The sequence below is a fragment of the Astatotilapia calliptera genome, chromosome 13 (assembly GCF_964374335.1).
Source record: "Astatotilapia calliptera chromosome 13, fAstCal68.1, whole genome shotgun sequence".
In the NCBI taxonomy this organism is placed as follows: Eukaryota; Metazoa; Chordata; class Actinopteri; order Cichliformes; family Cichlidae; genus Astatotilapia; species Astatotilapia calliptera.
The window spans coordinates 18,950,722-18,971,870 of NC_137434.1; the positions used below are offsets into that span (position 1 = coordinate 18,950,722).

Here is a 21,149-nt window from a genome sequence, read left to right on the forward strand (position 1 = left end):
GACTCCCATTAAGCATAAAAAAGCAACAAAATTGACAACCTACAGCATATTTGTTTTTAGCAAAAGATAGGAATGTTTACATGTTTAATTTATGATTTACCAGCTAAGTCGGAGCATTTAAACACAGCAACAGTGACAACTACAGTGAGAGAAAAATGCAATGTTGTACAGGAACACGCCAACCCCACTCATTTTCATCTGAGGCCATCTATTGGTGAAGACTGGACTCTACTTAGTAAGCCACGCTTACTTTCAATTCTATGTCAGTCTTTGATTATTTCTGAAGTTATGAATTATATTATTATATTATTTCTAAAATTGATCTTACTGTATCAGTAATACCAAAGCCTTCAGGACATCAATCCAAATCCTGATCGACCATAAACAGGAATTTTATAAAGAACTTTGCATTAACAAATGTGTGACTTTTTCTTTCTAGCTAATGAATGTCTTTTATTCATCTCCTAGGACCTAACCCTAATTTGTATAATGCAAAGCATACTGGGCACCAAGAAGTCATAAAAACATCAACAAACATGCCCAACCTTTCACGTTAAATATGTTTTCATTTCCTGTTTGTTCAAAACTGAAATGAAAATATCTAGTGACAAGTACTGGAGGAGTATTTAATGAATTATAATTATGAAAGACAAAGAAACAGTGACGCATCAGTAATGACTGGAAGGGACTCGGGAAGTCAAAGGGGAATGGAAAGTCCTTGGAATTGGAACATGTGTTCTGAGGAAATCAGGGTAAATAAACTGCACTGGACTTTGCTCTGTCCCATTTCTGATGGCGTCACATTGATTTTTTATTTTTTTGCTCTCTTCAAACGTGCATCATGCTGACTTTTCTTTGGAAATTTATAGTGTTTTATGTTTTTTACACCTCTGGGTTTTTATCTAATTACGTGACGTTCGAAGATGAGGCTAATATACCAGCAATCGCCAAATATTTCAACACGAAAGGGAGGTACGAGGAGGTTAACCCGTATCTCAGAGAGGACATACTTGCTGTAAACAGGTCAATTTTACAGCCTCCACTGGATGAATGTCAACAAATTCATCTGACAGCCATAATAAGACATGGCACAAGATACCCGACGACCAAAAATATTAAGGAGATGCAGCAGCTCTATAACATGATCCTGCACAATGCCTCAGGAGAACAGAGCTGGCTGCACGAATTGCAGACCCAGTGGAGGATGTGGTACACTGAGGACATGGACGGACGACTCGTCCAGAAAGGTGTGGATGAGCTGAAGCACCTGGCTGTCAGGCTGTCAAAGCTGTTCCCCTCACTGATTTCAGAGGAGAAGCTTCGAGGTGGATTCATCAAATTCATAACCAGCTCAAAGCACAGGTGTGTCAACAGCACACTGTCCTTCAAGGCAGGACTAACAGAACTGTGGCATATTAAAGGTACGACCATGATTATTATGATGGCCCCTTTATGCATAACCTGTTGCTCATTATAATCTGTTGCTTTCCTCTGTGCAGATAAGGAGTTTGATCACGCGGTGAATGACGCTCTCATGAGGTTTTTTGATAAATGCACCAGGTTTTTGGAGGAAGTTGATAACAACCCATCAGCTGTGACAGAGGTGGAGAAGTTCAAGCAAGGGCCAGAGATGAGGAGGGTCCAGCAGAAGATCGCAGACATCCTCAACGTCCCATACAGTTCCATCACATACGGTTGTATCTACAAAACCAGACTGAGTGTATTATCTGCACTCTTATTATCTGTATTAACAGAGCAATGCCTTATTTATAATATCATATATCTTACATCTAAGGTGCTTCAGTGTTAACTTCATTCTGAGCAGTCAGATGAAGGCTGCTCTCTAAACGCTTCCTAGTTCATTTTGTGAGGATGCCACCTCTCTGGAAGAGAAGAATCCATGTTTGAACAGCCTGTGTTACTGAACCACTTAACATTTATCTTGCAGATGTGGCTGAGGCTGCATTTTACTTGTGTGCTTACGAATTTGCAATTAGGTCAGTGAAGTCCCCCTGGTGTGAGCTCTTTGACGAGGACGATGCAAAGGTAGGAGATAGCCATCAGATATATTAAGTGCAGATGTTTATGAGGTTGTTAGAGAAGCCAGAAGAATCTTTTGTGGTTTAAACAGTTGAACATCTTGTTTCAATTTTGAGCATTTATCTGGTTTAACAGGTTATTGAGTATGCAAGTGACCTAAGGGAATTCTGGAAAAGAGGCTATGGTCATGATATTAACAGCAAGGCAAGCTGTATCCTATTTCATGACGTGTTTAGCCGAATGGACAAGACGGCCACTCAGAATAAGTAGGTGAACTTTTAATAACCTGTAGGTTTTTGATGCCCTTGATTAAAGAAATACATGAAACAATTATGTTTACATAACTAGAAACCATTCATCAAAGGACAATTTTATATGGCATTGGGATGGACTCCAGAGTCCCGCTTTTGTGTTTTCTTTACAGTTTATCTTCAGATTTACAGCAGGAACTGTAGCTAATTTTAAACTTTCTTTCTCCTCTGTGCGGCAGGTTGGGACAGCAGGTGACTGAAGCTGTGACAGTCCAGGTGGGCCATGCAGACACCCTTCTTCCTCTGCTTACCCTTCTGGGCTTCTTCAAGGACAGCGAACCGCTGACATCAACCAACTATGCTGCACAGGCCCATCGCTCATTCCGCACCACTCACATGTTGCCCTATGCAGCTAACTTGGTCCTGGTGCTCTCTGACTGTGGGGGAGGTGACCTCAGACTACAGCCGCTGCTCAATGAGAAGCCTGTAACTTTCCCCGGTTTGACTAATCGGTCTTCCATGCCGCTCTATCGAGATGTCTTAGAGCACTACAGTGATCTGCTCAAAGGCTGCGACTTTGAAACCGAGTGTCAGCTGTTCAAGCAGCCTGCTGAAGTTTAGGCAGATATTAACAGAGGTCTTGTTATTTCATTTTTCCACAGTGGAATAAATGATAGGCTCCTACAGTAAAAACGCAACTGGCTGAAAAAGCTTTTATTTCTAAGTGTTCCATCTTGAAGCGATGACCATCTTTTCTTAAGCTCTGACATTAAAGAAATAAATGGACAAATATGCTCTGTTTTATTTCTATTAATTTGTTTAACGAAATGTTCAAGAAATCTTCTTTTATAGAAAAAAAACCCAAAAACCTTTAAGTAGTTATAAGCTTCCATGATTGCCGATGGTATATGATTCATTCAAAACTAAATAATAATAAGACATTTTTGCATTAGAGGAGTTCGCATCTGTGGAGTCATAAATCCAGCATAAAGGTTAACAATAGCAGAAGATAATGTCTTTTTTAAAATGTATTTATTATTTATTTGCTTATTTATTCCCTGGCAAGGGAGAAGACACTCTCCCCATCCCCCACCACCACACCTAGCATGCAGACACACACATATTTTGGCAACACACATGAAAGTATTTCGCAAATGATGTCTCAGTTCTGCTTCCCATGCTTGATTTATGTGATTAGAGCCTGTGTTTCAGTGATTTGTGAACTCCCAGATGATGTGACACACACCAACAATAATTAATAACCGTTGTTTGCTTACTCCAGCATCTGCCTTTGCTGATGCCATTGGCAACAGGCAGTGTATATTACATTAAAAAAAAGTGCAAGGCTGTCGGTGTGTCACTGCCAAGAAGACAAACATTCACATATTTCACTCACTACTGACACAAATGACTTTAATTTCAAGTAATGTCACACCCTCACAGAGCTATTTGGGGAAGTCAGAGAGGTGTGCACATTAAAAAATTTATATCTTAAATCCAAAATCTTACTTAACAGCTTAAGTAGCTTGTTTTGTTGTTGTTGTTGTCGTCATTTGTTTATGTTTTTGTTTTTTAAATTACAACACAATCTGGGAATAAGCGGCTCTGGTGTGGAGTGTCATTTAAATAGTGACTGATGACTTAAGGTACCACTGCAGTGGTGAAGCTAATAATTACTGTTCTTCTCTAAACAAACAGCTGTTGTTACAACATGCAGTTTCAATGATGCAAATGTTTAAGGTGAGATTTCACGGCAAACCTATTTTGCATGCTATGTTTTGCATCATATTCAAACTGCTTAAATATTTGACTAGAGGTGGCATCAAGTTTTTGAAAAAGAGGCAAAAAGCTGATAAATAAAATCCACGTGCTATTGTGTGATTTTTATGAATAAATAACAGGCTTCTCTGAAAAACACATCAACACCAACCAACCACGAACTGTCACCTAAACAATCCTCCAAAATATCAGCTAAGCTCAATAAAGAATTCAATAAACAATAAAACATGTGTAGACTTTCAGTAAGCTGAATCTCTGATCTCCATTACAGTGCACTAACGCTGAGGGAAGATACAATGATGCAAATCTGTGGGTTTGTGTGTGCAGACAACTGTCTTTTGTTTATAGAAAACCCTTTTTAATTGATGATGTTAAGAGATTTTTAACACATTACCATTATTTACTAATCATTTGCTCCTGCTACATTCCTAAATAAAGGAGTTAATGAAGAGTTTAGAATTTCATTTTAATAATTTTAATCTAATTAAGTGGCAAGAAGAGAAAACTCTAGCACTTCAGATCAGGGTGATGTGCCCCAAAAAGTCATGCCTCGTAGTCATGCTTCAAAAGCTTTAGTGTGAAACAGTAAGCTACTTTTATCAAATCAATTTTTTTTAAAAAACCCAAAATATTCCTCAAAGTATCAAATAACTTTTGGAAACCGACGGACAGTCACTTTCAGAAATTATACGATCACCATGAATATTAATAAACAAGCAGAGCTTGTCATTTTCGTATCGTTCCCCCTACAAGGCATTGGTTGGACAGTCCCACATGATCGACGTCATTCTCGGGTCTGCGCACGGCCTCACAAGTAACCCATCATGACGACCGCTTTGAGGAAAAGCGCAGTTTTTTATTTTACCATCATAACCGGTATTTCCAGCTGTTTTTGTACCGACGTGAATCCAGAGGAGAACCCAGAGATCCCAGCAATCGCCAAATATTTCAGCACGAAAGGAAGGTATGAGGAAGTGAACCCGTATCTCATAGAGGACATACTTGCTGTAAACAGATCGATTTTACAGCCTCCGTCTGCACAATGTCGCCAAATCCATCTGACAGCCGTAATAAGGCACGGAACCAGATACCCGACCACAAAAAACGTCAAGAAGATGAAGAAGCTTTACGACGTGGTTCAGGGCAGCAATGTTTCCAACAGGAACTGGCTGCGTGAACTGCAAAACCAGTGGAGGATGTGGTACACCGAGGACATGGACGGACGACTCGTCCAGAAAGGTGTGAATGATCACAAACACCTGGCTGTCAGGCTGTCAAAGCTGTTCCCCTCACTGATTTCAGAGGAGAAGCTTCGAGGTGGATTCATCAAATTCATAACCAGCTCAAAGCACAGGTGTGTCAACAGCACACTGTCCTTCAAGGCAGGACTAACAGAACTGTGGCATATTAAAGGTACGACCATGATTATTATGATGGCCCCTTTATGCATAACCTGTTGCTCATTATAATCTGTTGCTTTCCTCTGTGCAGATATGGAGTTTGATCACGCGGTGAATGACGCTCTCATGAGGTTTTTTGATAAATGCACCAGGTTTTTGGAGGAAGTTGATAACAACCCATCAGCTGTGACAGAGGTGGAGAAGTTCAAGCAAGGGCCAGAGATGAGGAGGGTCCAGCAGAAGATCGCAGACATCCTCAACATCCCATACAGTGCAATCACAGATGGTTAGTGGTGTATTATCATATCCATCATTTTGAGAGCATTACATATAATCAGATTAAGCTATAGATAGATAGATAGATAGATAGATAGATAGATAGATAGATAGATAGATAGATAGATATAGAGTACCACTTGATTACAGCTGATTAGAGTACAGAACACCTAAATATGACAGTAGATATATGTTTATATAGTAGGTTAATATTGTGCAGGATTTCTTTGTGCCACGTTACACAGTGCAAGCTCAAAGAACTTGCAGTAGACGCAGTAGACTTTTTTTCCCCCCACATGAATTCACAAGTAATGAAACTGTCAAAAACCATACGTGATGCACATTTCACAACTTAAACATCAGTTGGCCGCTTTGGTTTCGTAAGTCTACCGCTTGTTATGTTAATATGTGTTACCACTGTGGGTCTAACTGTTACAGGCATGTCTTTAACAGCAAAGTTAGATCTCACAGTCAGTGAAAGTTGATTTATAAACTACCCTCATTGTAGGTGGTGACATCTTTATATTGCCACAGAGGTGTGTGGCCACAAAAATTAATCTGTCACTCCTTAGAATGACACCAGCTTAGTAGTGCACTTCCCAAGGATTAAAGTCACTGTGTTTTAAAGTAGATCAGCTGAAAGCTTTTGAGTTAGATGTAGAACAGACAGACAGAGGCTCTATTATTTATCCGTGAAATAGCTGGTGTGTTATTATTTACAATTTCTAGTTGGTCTATTAACACATTTATTTGATAATTTTGTCACATCTTGGCTTCACGGGTTTAACAATTGAACACTTTCTACATTTCACCAATAATTATTACTAAATTATTACCAAACATTTTAAAATAAAAACTTCTGAAATTCTGCTTATGGCGTGTCACTGGGCTTCTTACAGCAGATATTTGCACAGTAGATGGAGCTGTTTTCAAACATAATAACAATAATACTGCAAGTTCACTCAGCGTTAATGCTGATAGTAGAAGTTTGTCTGCTTGGTGCGGTTTAGGAACGTGCAGCTTTCGACAACATTCAGCTGTGGCTTTGAAACAGCATGAGTGTTGGAAAGTTCATTTCCATATTTCACAGAGAAGCGTTGTGCTTTTTTAACTCTCACATCTTCATTATACATGAAATGTGAAAAGAAAATACTGAAATAATACTTTTCAACCTTTTTTTTTTTTTACCTCTAACATGTTTTATCATATTATATATTTTAGGAGTTCTTTTCAGATATTTCTGAGTTGTAAACAGAAATTTATTACATGCTCCAAAAAGCCAAATATGTATACATCTTGTTACAAAAAAGAGAATCTTTTAAACCTCTGAAATGATCTTTGATTCCTAGATTTGTTACCATTTAAATGAACTACCTAATATAATATATATTAAACTATCAAAATATATGTAATATATATTAAATTATGTTTATTTGTACTTTTGTACTTTTAATGGTGTCTTTCAAATACTACTCCATTCTCCATTCCATTATTTGTTGTCTTTATTACCCAAATAAATTGGAACTTTTACCTAATTTCAGGATTTTCTTCCATACTTAAAGTTGTATAAAGAAAATGCAACACATACCATGCTCCTAAGATTTTTAATATGTCGCTTCCTGCTTTCAGTTCTGTTTTTCTAACAGCTTCCTGACTGCTGTGATTTCACTGACTGTTAACATTTTGTTTTAATCTTTTTCCTGCAGATATGGCCGAAGCTGCATTTTATTTGTGTGCGTATGAGTTTGCCATCAAGACTGTGAACTCTCCATGGTGTCGTCTCTACGACGAGGTCGATGCACAGGTGACACAGGAATAGGGTTGCACATTGTGATAAAGCAGTAATATGTGCTTCAGATTAACTTTGAGTCGTGTATCACAGTAGGGAAAGCATGATGGACCCCCCCCCCACCCCACCCCACCCCCGATTACAATGTTTCCAGTTTCAGAAATGTCCACAGTACTTTTAATTTTTGTAGACTGTGGCAATTTATTTACAGGCCATATTTTTTTCTTACTAAGGGTGCTATCAAGCACATACACACAGAGATAAATGATGTATTACTGATTGAATAGAGCTTCTGTTGCAGATGTAGGACCTAATCTCAGGCAATCAGCCTTTAATGCACTCAGTACAGGAAGTCCAAAGAATCTAAAAGATATTTAAAATTCAGTCAGTGAATAAGTTGACAGAAAACTCTAAAACAGGAGTGTCAAACATTTTGAGGGCCAGAATCAGCCCAGGAAAGACTCAAATGGACAGTTTTGGAAAATATTAAGGAGTGTATAAAATTTTACAGCTTTTCCAACTAATAAAGACCTCCACCCACTGCCATTCATGCCACACCAAAGTGCAAGGCAATTTTGTGTGAATTAATTAAAGTTTTATATTCTAAACTTATAATTACAAGAAAGTCTGAGCAATGATTAAACAGAATCTTTTCTGTAACTTTTCTAAATGTTTATCATGTAGTTTCATTAGTATAGCCCTATAGGTGATAGGGAACAAACAGGGAAGTAAAACTTAATACAGACACAAGAGACAAGACACTACCAAAATAAAACAGGAAGTAACACAGTCACAACCACAACCAAACTTAGATGGCGATTTGACAACCTGACCTGAGGACCACACGGGAATACAACTAAAACTAAAACACAATAATGGATTGAATTTATATAGCGCTTTTCAAGGCACCCAAAGCGCTTTACAATGCCACTATTCAATCACTCTCGCATTCACACACTGGTGGAGGCAGCTACGGTTGTAGCTACAGCTGCCCTGGGGAAGGCTGACAGAAGCGAGGCTGCCATATCGCGCCATCGGCCCCTCTGGCCAACACCAGTAGGTGGTAGGGTAAAGTGTCTTGCCCAAGGACACAACGACCAGGACAGAGAGCCCAGGGATTGAACCGGCGACCTTCCGGTTACAGATATGCTTCCCAACCCCTGAGCCACGGTCGCCCCAAGGCTGAAAACACAAGGCTGAAAACACACAAGAGCGTACGCATAGGTGAAAACAAAATAATGAACAACATAAGAATCATCCTGAGCATCATTAAATAAAATTCTTTACAAGTGCAAACTTTCTGTCACTTTATTAAAAATAAATTATTGTGAGCTGACTCTCTTACCCTTAACTGAAGGGACAAACACCCCAACTACTAGAATAATAAAACTATAACAAGTTTGTCCAGTTGGTGGCAGTAATTTGCCAAATTTTGTTCCAATTCACCAAATAACTAGACAACAAGAAGAAAACCAGCCAAATTAAATGAAATACCCTGTATCACAGCTGTTGCATTTCATGTGCACAGTCTGTTTTATGAATAAATAAGTAGAAACAAATAAAGAGACAAGCTTCAGATTAGAGAAAGATCCTGCCAATGTGTCCTGTACTTCACCTCACAAAGAGATTCCTGTGTCTTATGTTGCAATCTGATCTCAGAAAGCCTGAACTGTCACCTGCACAGTGAACGATCAGCAGGTTTCTATCCTTTTTGTTTAGTCATGCCAGATTTGCACATAGACTAATTTTGTGTTTGTAGTATTACCGCAATGTTGACGTCATTGCATTAGCTCTCAGTTTGATATAGAATTACCTCTAAAATCCTTCTGTTAGTTTGACTCCCCAGGACATTTCTGACTTGTTCACTGTCTGTAACCCAATTAGATCTCTCAGGTTATCAGATCTGTTAACTGTTCCCAGAGCTACACCTAAGTGTGCTGAGGTTGCTTTTAGTTACTGTAGTGCTGTCCTGTGAACCAAGCTAAGGCCAATTAAAGCTTCACATTCGAAATCAAACTCAAAACGTTCTTTATTCTAACAGCCTTACACTTAATAACTGTGTGTGTGTCTGCATGCCTGTAAATGTTAACTTGTATTTCATTCCTTTTTACAGTTTTGTTTTGCTGTTTTTATTGCCTTAGACTTTTTATTTTTTTTCAACTTTTACAATAAGCCCATGCTTATGTGTAATGAAATGTGCTATATAAGTAAAATTGGCATTGACGCTGACTTTCTTATTCAACAGGTAATGGAGTATGCAAATGATCTGAAGCACTTCTGGAAAAGAAGCTATGGTTATGACATTAACAGCAAGTCAAGCTGCATTCTCTTCCATGATGTTTTCAGCCGTCTGGAAAAAGCAGCTGAAGAGAACATGTAAGCAAACCTTAAATGGTGTTACACTATATTTTTCTCATGTTAATAAACATATTTGGGGGAAAAGGACTCACTGCTCAGCCCTGAATCCAGGCAGAAGCAAAACTTGCTGGATATTATTTTAGCTGAACTACAGTATGTGGGATCAGCTCAAAAGACAGCAGAGCTCGTGTTCGCTATATTTCAAAAGTGTGGCTTATTAGCATACACTCGCTGACCACTTTATTAGGAAAGTTCCTATTTTACTGTGTTAAGTTGAACACCCCCCACCCCCACCCATCTCCATTGGCCTTTAGAAATTCCTTAAACCTTGAAGCTATAGATTCAACAAGGTGCTGGAAACATGCTGACTTAAAGCATCATACAACTGCTGCATATTTGTCAGTTGCTCCACTGAATTGAGATCTGATGATTGTGCGTTTGAGTGGAATGAACCAGTTGTCTTGTTCATTCAACTAGTCTGAGATTATTTGAGATAGGCTGGGAGCAGCCATCAGATGTACAAATATGTACAGAGGCTAAGGTAGGCTGTGGTGTTAAACAATGCTTACTTTGTGCTGAGAGACATTTGAACATGCCACAGTTTTCCAATTATCTGTTGTCCATTTTTTGAGATCCATATTACTTGTAGCCTCAGTTTCTTTTTATTAGCTGGCAACAGTAGTCTTCTGCTGCTGTAGCTTATTGACTTCAAGGTTAGTTATTCACCATGTATAAATACCTAAATGTAATACGTTGCTGTCATGTGATTGGCCAGTTAGATATTGGTGTTAAAATGCAACAAATGTATCTAATAATCCAGCCACTGAGTGTAAGTAGTGAAGAGCCAACCCAGGTTGTGTTGTTACATGTGTTGAAAGGATGCAATCGTAAAGTTCCCGTTTTGAAAAGAGAACAACTTTACTACACGCTCACCGTTAAAGCATGTGTGTGGGTGATTCTGACTGTTTAAAATGTGACTGCAGAGTGAGCAGATTGTGGGTTGTACCTTTCAGCCAAGCACAATGTGCAAGCAACTGCAGTCATCTGTCACAGAAATTCTGAGACCAAAAAAACAGCAGAACAACATTTTGTTGTTCTCCAGTGAGATTTGTGGGAGTTTTAAAACATCAGAGTGAGAAACGTTAGTAAAAGTTAGAACATTCTGGCCTTGCCCTCCTTCACCGGGCTCGGTTTTAGCAATGAATTCAAATGAATGGATTTTGCAGTGTCATCTTGAGTAAGCTATAGAAAAGGTTACACTTAATCATTATGAACTCGAATTTTTAATAACTGGGATTAAAACTTTCCTGGAGCGGCGTCCAGCCTGCAGACCACATGAGCTAAAATATTAACATTGTTCTTAATTTTTGTTAAGTTTATTTTTATGAGTTGCATATATGTAAGCCTTTCATCTTTACTGGAAAATATTAGGCTAATAATACTGATTTCTTTAAATAAAACTAGCAAATTTACTGGTGAAAATAGACTAATAAAGGGAAATTAAAGTAACTGTGCCACTGAGCATAATCAGAAGCTAACAACAGCTTTTAAAATGGAACATGGCCTTGCTTGTTCTTTAGAGCATAGGTTAAAGCTGTGAGTCAGTGAACACACCTTAAATATATAATGACCATTATGTTTTGTCTTTCTAATCCATAGGATAATAGGACAATAAAAACAACATTGGGTATTTCTCCAGCTAGATTTGTGGGAGTTTTAAAACATCAGAGTGAGCAAAGGCTTTGCCCTCCTTTCTGGGGCTTGTTTTTAGCAATGAATTTGAATGAATGGACTTTTGCAATGTCATCTTGAGTAAGCTGTTAAAAAGGTTACAGATGTATGAACCCTAATCTATTATCTGGTTGTTAAAGATCTTTAACAACTCTTTGAAAAGTCCTCTGCTTTCCTAACGATATGGTCAACAACCTGAAGGAGAGAATTCTTCAAATTGCAGATGAATGTCCAACTGTGACAAACATTGTTCTGCATACAGGGTCAAACGATGTGTCCAAACAACAGTCGGAGGTTCTGAAACGGGACTTTACTAGATTACTAAATACTGTAAACTCTCTGAATGCAGCTGTATTCATCAGTGGACCTGTACCGCCCGTCAGAGGAGGAGACGAGAGATTCAGCAGGTTGTTTACACTGAATAAATGGCTTATATCAGCATGTGCGGACCACTCAGTGCATTTTATCAACAACTTTAATATTTTTTGGGAACGCAGGCATGTGTTTAAAGCAAATAGATTTGATTTTAACAAGTCAGGGGTGAAACTGTTCACCTCCAACTTGTTTTATTCCATACGTCATCCATCTGTGCTTGGTGCCAAGGCTGAGATAAACGAGGAGTTATCTCATAAAGAGGAACAAACAGTACTCCAAGAACAGACAAAGCCCAGCAGAAACCTTGAGGAGGAGCTCCATCTGCCCCCACCCGGGAAGAGCCTCAGAAAGGAGAGACATCTGAGGCAAGAAGAGGGGTCCCTATTTGCCTCCAATTCTCTCAACAACACCAACGACCAGGACCAGGGACCACAATCTTCCCCAGTCCCCCAAACCCCTGACAGGCCATCACCCTCCTCCCCCTCCCTTTCTCCCTCCTCCCCACACCTGAAATTCACTGAGGAGATGATGAAGCGGGTCAATGCTGGGCTCAGATCTACCCCCCGGCCCAATCCCTTTTTGTCCCCCATAAACCCCCCACCAGAGCGGCCAAAGGTTCGCCATCGAGCCCCACCCTCAACAGAGCAATCGAAGTCACATTGCTCTTAGTTCCTCCTTACCACCTTCATGCCCTGTCTCCGCAGTCTGATGTGTGATGTGTGGAGGGTCCGGGCTGCGAGGATTATGGCAGTGGCGACTTTTTCCAGGAGAAGCTGGGACCCTGTTTACTAGAAGGTTTTAAAATTTCTGTACTTTTAGGTGACAGGAGACATGTGGCCTGGTCAAAACACAGAGAGCTGCATTCTAAAAGATCTTTAAACATAGTAAACATACCTTGTGTGCCACAGACTGCTCCCAAACACGAGGGGACAAGTAATACCTCTAAAACACTTAAGTTGGCTTTATTAAACGTTAGATCTTTAGCTGGGAAAACATTTTTAATTAATGATTTAATCACTGAGCACAGCCTTGATTTTATGTTTTTAACTGAAACTTGGTTGGACCAAAGTAACAGTGGAGCTGTTCTCATCGAGACGACCCCTCCTAACTACAGTTTTATCAGTGAGGTCAGGGTGAGCAGGAGAGGAGGAGGGGTTGCTGTCTTATTTAATGAATCATTTCAATGTAAGCAGCTATCTCCTGGAAGTTTTCAGTCTTTTGAATATGTGGCTTTACAGCTGAAGGCCCCATCCAAAGTTGTGTTTCTTAATGTTTACAGGCCTCCCAAATACTGCACAGACTTTTTTAATGACCTCAGTGAACTGCTGTCTGTGATCTGTGTTGATTTTGACTGTGTAATTATTGTTGGGGATTTTAACATCCATGTGGACAACCCTCAGGACAAAGGGACTAAAGACCTGAGTAACACTCTGGGCAACTTTGGGCTGACTCAGCATGTAACAGAGGCCACACATAATAGAGGACACACTCTTGACCTACTGACCTCCAAGGGCCTGAGCATTTCAGAGGTTACTGTGTCTGATGTGGGCCTGTCTGATCATTACTGTGTTTTCTTTGAAAGTAAAATCTCAGCCCACATAAATATATCAACAACAGTGATCACAAAACGGTGTATAACTGAACACAGTAGTGCAATTTTTAACCAGGTCTTCCCATTAACACCTGACCTTTCCGGAGGGTCAGTCAATGAGCTCGTCAATAGCTTCAATGCTAACATGTTAAATGTAATGGACACTATTGCTCCCATTAAGGTGAAGGTTATCTCTGGAAGGAAAAAGTCTCCATGGAGAAACTCCACACTGGTGAAAAATGAAAAAAGAGAGTGTAGGAAAGCTGAGCGCAGATGGAGAAAAACAAACCTCCAGGTTCATTATGACATTTATAAAGAGAAACTTCACAATTATAATTTACAACTGAGGAGTGCAAGGAGGTCCTACTTCTCTGACATCATCACTAAAAACAGTCATAATGCTCGGGTCTTATTTTCTACAGTCGACAGGCTAACAAACCCCCCTGTGTCAGTGGCAGCTGAACTTCATTCGACCATGGCCTGCAATGACTTTGCCAAATTCTTCACAGAAAAAATCCAAAAAATTAGACAAGCAATTGGTACATCAACAGCAGATCCAGGATATGTACTGTGTCCACCAAAAAACTGTTTAAACACCATGAAACAGTTTCAACCTATTAACAGCAAAGACCTGGAGGACATCTTAGGTCAACTGAACTCCTCCTCCTGCTGTTTAGATGTCCTGCCAACAAGTTTTTTCAAAAAGGTCTCAAAGACTTTGGAGTCAGACCTGTTACAGATCGTCAACTTTTCTTTATTATCAGGTGTGTTTCCAGAATCACTAAAAACTGCTGTAATAAAACCTATACTGAAAAAGGACAATCTTGACAAGACACAAATGAACAACTACAGGCCGATCTCAAATCTCCCATTTTTAAGTAAGATCATTGAAAAAGCAGTTTCTCAACAGCTCAGTTACTTCTTAAAACAGAATAACTGCTATGATGCCTTCCAGTCAGGTTTTAGACAGAACCACAGCACTGAAACTGCTCTGACCAAAGTGTTCAATGACATATGTCTGAATACAGACAGTGGAAAAATGTCAGTCTTAGTTTTACTGGATCTCAGTGCAGCATTTGATACAGTTGACCATAACATATTACTCAAACGACTGGAGAACTGGACAGGTCTTTCAGGAACTGTACTAAACTGGTTCAAAACATACGTAGAAAACAGGAAATACTTTGTATCAATAGGTAACTTCACATCTGAGCAGACAAGTATCACATGTGGAGTTCCCCAAGGTTCCATCTTGGGACCCCTTCTGTTTAACATTTACATGCTCCCACTGGCACAGATTATAAAGAACAACAAAATAAACTACCACAGCTATGCAGATGACACACAAGTATATATCACAATGTCACCAGGAGACCGAGGCCCTGTACAAGCTCTTGGTAAATGCATGGAGGAAATTAATGACTGGCTGTGCCACAATTTTCTCCAGCTAAACAAAAACAAAACTGAGGTAATAGTCTTTGGCGCCAAAGAAAAACGATTACAGGTCACCAGAGAACTTCAATCTATACATCTAAAAACCACAAACCAGGCGAGAAATTTGGGTGTAGTGATGGATGCAGACCTAAACTTAGAAAAACACATTAAGACAATAACAAAGTCAGCTTACTATCACCTCAAGAATATATCAAGGATAAAAGATCTGATGTCTCAACAGGACCTGGAAAAACTAGTCCATGCATTCATCTTTAGTAGGCTTGATTACTGTAACAGCATCTTTACAGGTCTACCTAAAAAATCAGTCAGACAACTACAGCTCATTCAGAACTCTGCTGCTCGAGTCCTCACTAAGACCAAAAAAGTGGACCACATCAGTCCAGCTCTGAGGTCTTTACACTGGCTGCCTGTCAGTCAGAGGATAGACTTTAAAGTTCTGATGCTGGTCTATAAAGCTCTGAATGGTTTAGGACCAAAATACATCAGTGACCTCCTGACCCAGTATGAACCTTCCAGATCCCTCAGGTCATCTGGATCCGGTCTTTTATCAGTTCCCAGAGTCAGAACCAGACACGGAGAAGCTGCATTCAGCTTTTTCTGCTTCTTATATCTGGAACAAACTCCCAGAAAGCCTCAGATCAGCTGAAACACTCAGTTTATTTAAATCCAGGTTGAAGACTCACCTATTCTCAGCTGCATTTGAATAAAGCACCAAATCCACACTTTAAGCTTAAATTTCAAAACTTACATTTAACTACTGATTTTATCTATTGTTCTGATTTTATCTGTTTTGATTTTATATACTGTTTTGTTTGTTTGTTAATTAGTTTGTTTGTTTGCTTGTTTTAATCAATTTTAAATCATGCTTTTTATTTGTTTTTGTTTCTAATGTCGTATATAAAGCACTTTGAATCACCTTGTTGTTGAAATGTGCTATACAAATAAACTTGCCTTGCCTTGCCTTGCCTTTGCTTCTGACTCGTTTTCATTTCTAGCTGGAATTTCTATTTCCTGCTCCTCCCTAATATGTACTTTTAATTAATTAAATGCTATTTCTAAAAACTATTTAGAAACTACAGTCATATTTACAGTTAAAAATTAATGTCAATCACTTCAATGTATTTGAAGATGGTAATAACCCCACAATCCCCATATTTGATAAGCTCAGCCAATCCCTAATAGATACCTGGTGTTCACAGGCTGTCAGAAATGCTGAGTCCATGTGGCAATCAACAAACCAATTAACTGACTGTTTGAGTTCTCATATTTCAACACTGAAACTGTGTATTCTGTAGGTCAGGCCAGCAGGTGGCTGAAGCTGTGACAGTCCAGGTGGGCCATGCAGAGACCCTCCTGCCTCTGCTTACCCTTCTGGGCTTCTTCAATGACAGCGAACCACTGACTTCAACTAACTTCGCTGCACAGACCCGCCGTTCCTTTCGCACAAGCCATATGTTGCCCTATGCAGCTAACTTGATCCTGGTGCTTTATGATTGCGGGGGAGGTGACCTCAGACTGCAGCCGCTGCTCAATGAGAAGCCTGTAACATTCCCCGGTTTGGCTGATCAGGCCTCCATGCCGCTCTATCAGGATGTCTTGCAGCACTACAGGGATCTGCTCCAAGGCTGCGACTTTGAAACTGAGTGTCAGCTGTTCAAGCAGCCTGCTGAAGTTTAGGCAAGCACAGTATTTTCTGGAAAAGAAGGCATTATACAAGCATTATCTTAGTCAGAATGTGTCTGTTATTCCATGAATATTTCACTGTTCAACACGGCCTTTCTGAACAGGATTTTCACTCTAGCAATCCAGTGTCTCTGAAACACCCAAAGACCCAAACCTACAAAGTGAATTTGAAGTTCCTGTAGCATTTCAGTATTATCGCTGCTATAATAAAGTATATAACATTTTGGGTTTGGTTTGTTTTTGTTTTTTGTTTTTTGCAAGATTCGCTATCATCACTACACAACCTAATGCTTTCATTAAATAATCCATTTTTCCAGTGTAAACATTTATGACTTGCAGATAAGGTCACTCACTTTTCTCAGTGTTCTGTCTTATTTTTAAGGTAAAGCAGTGAAAAACTATTTTAAATGCACTACCATTTGTGGGCAAGAACCATCTTCTTGGATTGGGGTCACTCCCAAGATTCACTTGTCCATGAAAAGAGAACATGTCTGTATGTTTGATTTAAAAAACAACAACAACAACAACAACAAAAAACAATAATAATAAAAAGGTTGGACACTGTGTTCATCTTTTTTTTTTTCAAAATCACAATTTATTTCTAAATGACAAAATAAAGGAAAATGTAATTTTGATAGCTACACATTAAATATTTACTGTGACATAAATGAGAAGGTGAATGTTTGGGTAGCCAGAAGGAAAAGTTAGGCATAGCTTATTAGCCTATTGGAAATGTCATAGGAAAAGCTTCTCTAAAGTTGTCTACAATACAATCCAGTCATAGTCCAGTCCATGGAACAGTCATTACAGAAGTGCAAAGAGTGCATGAAATGTACAACAAACAAAATGAAACAGCTGCAGTAAAATTAAGCAAAATGGCACTTGTTAGTGATGGGAAAGCATCAGATGTGGTTTGTTTTTTGTTGTATTGCCATATTTTTATTTCACTGAAAAGCAACATAATGCTTCTGCAACGGAAAACTATAGACGGTGTAAAAGCTGGGCAAAGCCACAACAGTGAAGTCCCATTGCAATGGTTTGGTCTGAGCTTTAGATCTACGGTTTGGTAGATCAGACTGTAAAACTGAAGGACGCTGTACAGCCATTGGCCAAGAAATCATGATTGACAAGTCATTCACCAATGAGCATATGCTGTTTTATTCTCTTTTCTTGCTCTAATGATGACCATAGTTTACAAAATAAACTTTATCTTATCAGCATACACGTATACATGTATGGTGTTAAGGTTCACAATTGAGGAGGGAGAGTACAAACCACCCTTGGCCCAGAAGGTCTTGGTCAAACAATGATTTTAATGAATCATTGTGCGGGAAGAACACTCTGTACGCCGACAGCAAGTGATCTCCGACTTACTAAAGCACAAACAATTATTTTATAACATCAGGGTTTGTTTACTGACGCCCCTTCATGCGTCACAGGTACATTTTATACATAGATCAGATCAACACCACAATGACTTTTAACCCAGAAGATCATCTTCTATTTTCATGGCTGGTACTTTCCGTTCTTGTCTTAAAGTGAATTGTTCCTCTTTCTTGTCGAGACATAACTAATCTCTCCTCTAAATAAATCTAACTAATGTGTGTGTATGTGTTGACCTCACATGCTCTTTCTCAATTCACCTGTTGCACTTCTGACCTTTCACTAGACCAGAAGCTCACTGAGACTATGTGTATGTCTTCTACTAAATAAATGTTTTAACCAAGAACCTCTACTAAAACCTTAATATAAAATGATCTGATATATAAGTGTTTTGTAAGCATGTATTGCAATTCCTTCTATGGCTCCAAGTCACTTGCACAATAGATTGTCCGGACATCGCGCCGAACAAAGCTTCCAACCCCCAATTAATTGACCGAGCTCCAACTCTTTAATAAGCACAGATATGCATTGTGTATAAAATAGTCATAACTGCACCTGAAATACAAGGTCAACATAATAACTGTATGCATAACATCTTAAGGCCATCTTAAAGCTATCTGTTACATGGTTAAAGCAATGATCATACTGCAGATTATATTATGCTGGTCAAATACTTTTTGTTCATCCCCACACTGGCAAATGAACACATACAGTCATCAGCAGAGTGTTTAGGCCACAGAGCAAGGAGGCTGATGGCTGTTTTCTCAGAATTGCAAGTCTTTTTGCCACCAGAGGAAGTGCTCCCTGCTGGCCATTTAGAAGAATACATGTTTAAATACACGTATACATGTGTTAAGCAAGTCTGGCTTCACATTTGAGATCCAGAAGCAACAACCATCTTTCAGTCTTTCAGTCTATCATGATATATAAATGGATGATCTCCACTAACAGAGCTGTAAAAAAACAGCATCTGTTTTTCCTGCTCTGTTACTTGTACTATAGCACAGGCTTCTCATTTGGATTCATTCAGCAAACTCTCATTAAAGACAACTGATATTCAACAAGTAGTCTGCTGTTAGCCAAACCTACTGTCGCTCTCATTTTTTGCCTCATTCTGCTGACATCTGATGCATCTGCTAATAACTATACTGTAGCACTCATCTAAGCAATGAAATAAGGAAAATACAAATGTACAGAAAATGCTTTTTGGTTTTGTGAATGGACAATGAAGTGGTGGCACATTTTTTTAATAACTGGGATTATTATTTAATATCAGCGATTAACTTCCTTGGTTCCACATCCAGCCTGCAGACCACAAAAACAAATAAAATAAACAGAAATAAAACTAGCTAATTTACAAGTGAAAACAGACTAATAAAGGGAAATTAAATTAACTGTGCCACTCAACATAATCAGAAGCTAACAGCAGTTTTAAAAATGGAACATGGTCTTGCTTGTTCTTTGGAGCACAGGTTAAAAGTGTAAATCAGTGAACACACCTTAAATATATAGTGACTATTATGTTTTTCTTTATTATCCATAGTATAACATTAAAAGCAATGATCAAAACTGTTACTTAAAATAGCAATAACTGGGGATCATTTCAGCATTGATTTTAAGCATTCAGTTTAAAGGAATGTTTCATCTTATAGGTGTACTATAAATTTACAACAAAATCTAAACGCCCAGTCAGAGAATGCAGGTATGGCAAACCATATTTAACATCGTGCTAGCAAAAATCATTAATCTTGTAAATACATTAGTTAAAATATTTTATTTGCTTTTGATCTTTCACTAACATTTCAGGTAAAAAAGATTGTTTAGATTGATTAAAGTTTCAAACAACATTCCTGCTTTTAAATTTTAAACGCGGTCTAAATTTAGATATGATCTAATTTGCTCTAACGAAGGGGACGTGGAAGTTACTTTAGTTTGTTGCCAGATCAAAGTTACATTAATTTGACTTCCTAAACATTCTCATGATAAATTTAATTTATTCTGTACTTTGACCATACTGAAAAATAAAAAGGACTATTTTAAACTGAAACGCTAAACATAAACTGCTCTTGACCAAGTTACATGTTACGTCTTGATGCAGGTTCAATCATGCATCCCCAAAAGTTGATTCTGTTCATCTGGACGTGGTGAGTTGTCATTATGCAAATGTACTGTTTATAAGATTGGGTGAAACCTGCAGTCATCTGAGACTGAAGAAAGATACACAAAATGCAATATTGTGCTAGAAGAATGTCACTAATCTTGTAAATTTATTGGTTAATATAGTCTATTTGTAATCTAATAGAGCACCTTTGGAATGTAGTAGAACAAGAGATTTGCATCATGGATGTGCAACAACTCCATCAGGGCCAAAATCTCTCAGGAATATTTCCAGCACTTTGTTGAATCTGGAGTTCCACAGGATTCCATGCTGGGACCAGTTCTATTTACATTATATTTGTTTCCTTTACACAGTATCATTTAAAGGTATAGCATACATTTTCATTGTTATGCAGATGATATAAAGCTTTATCTATCCATGAAACCAGATGACACACAATTAGTTAAACTGCAGAAATGTCTTAATGACATATAGGCCTGAATGACATGGATATTTCAGTGTCTAAATGTAGATAAAACTGAGGTTATTTTACTCACCCTAAAAATCTTAGAAACTTCCTTACTTAGATACTTACTCTGGATGGGATTACGTTGACCTCCACTAACACTGAGATGAATATTGGAGTTGTTTATGATCAGGATATGTCCTTCAGTGTGCATGTTATACAAATAGGTATGCTTGCTCTTTTCCATTTGCAGTGTCTCTAAAATAAAAACATCCTTCCTCAGAGTGATGCTTTAAAACTACTTTCCACATTTGTTACTTCTAAAATGGACTACAGAAATTCACTATTATCAGGTTGTTCTAAAGCTCCCTAAAAGACTGCAGTTGATCCAAAATGCTGCAGCAAGAGTAGTGACAGAGACTAGAAAGAGAAAGCATATTTCTTCCATGCTGGTTTCCCTTCACCGACTCTTTT

The 21,149-nt window shown here is 38.6% G+C and overlaps 2 protein-coding genes across 2 annotated transcripts; both read left to right on the top strand.

Moving 5' to 3' along the window:
* The first annotated feature begins 752 nt into the window (after nt 1-752).
* LOC113034756 (multiple inositol polyphosphate phosphatase 1-like) lies at nt 753-3,085 on the top strand. The gene is made up of 5 exons (XM_026189742.2): nt 753-1,421; nt 1,500-1,694; nt 1,949-2,046; nt 2,176-2,306; nt 2,531-3,085. The coding sequence occupies exons 1-5, from the start codon at nt 842-844 to the stop codon at nt 2,910-2,912; spliced, it is 1,386 nt and encodes a 461-aa protein (XP_026045527.1). The 5' UTR covers nt 753-841; the 3' UTR covers nt 2,913-3,085.
* A 1,756-nt stretch (nt 3,086-4,841) lies between these two features.
* Nucleotides 4,842-16,952, top strand: LOC113035320 (multiple inositol polyphosphate phosphatase 1). Its single transcript, XM_026190821.2, has 5 exons — nt 4,842-5,483; nt 5,562-5,756; nt 7,453-7,550; nt 9,781-9,911; nt 16,341-16,952. The coding sequence occupies exons 1-5, from the start codon at nt 4,895-4,897 to the stop codon at nt 16,720-16,722; spliced, it is 1,395 nt and encodes a 464-aa protein (XP_026046606.2). The 5' UTR covers nt 4,842-4,894; the 3' UTR covers nt 16,723-16,952.
* The last annotated feature ends 4,197 nt before the right edge of the window (nt 16,953-21,149 follow it).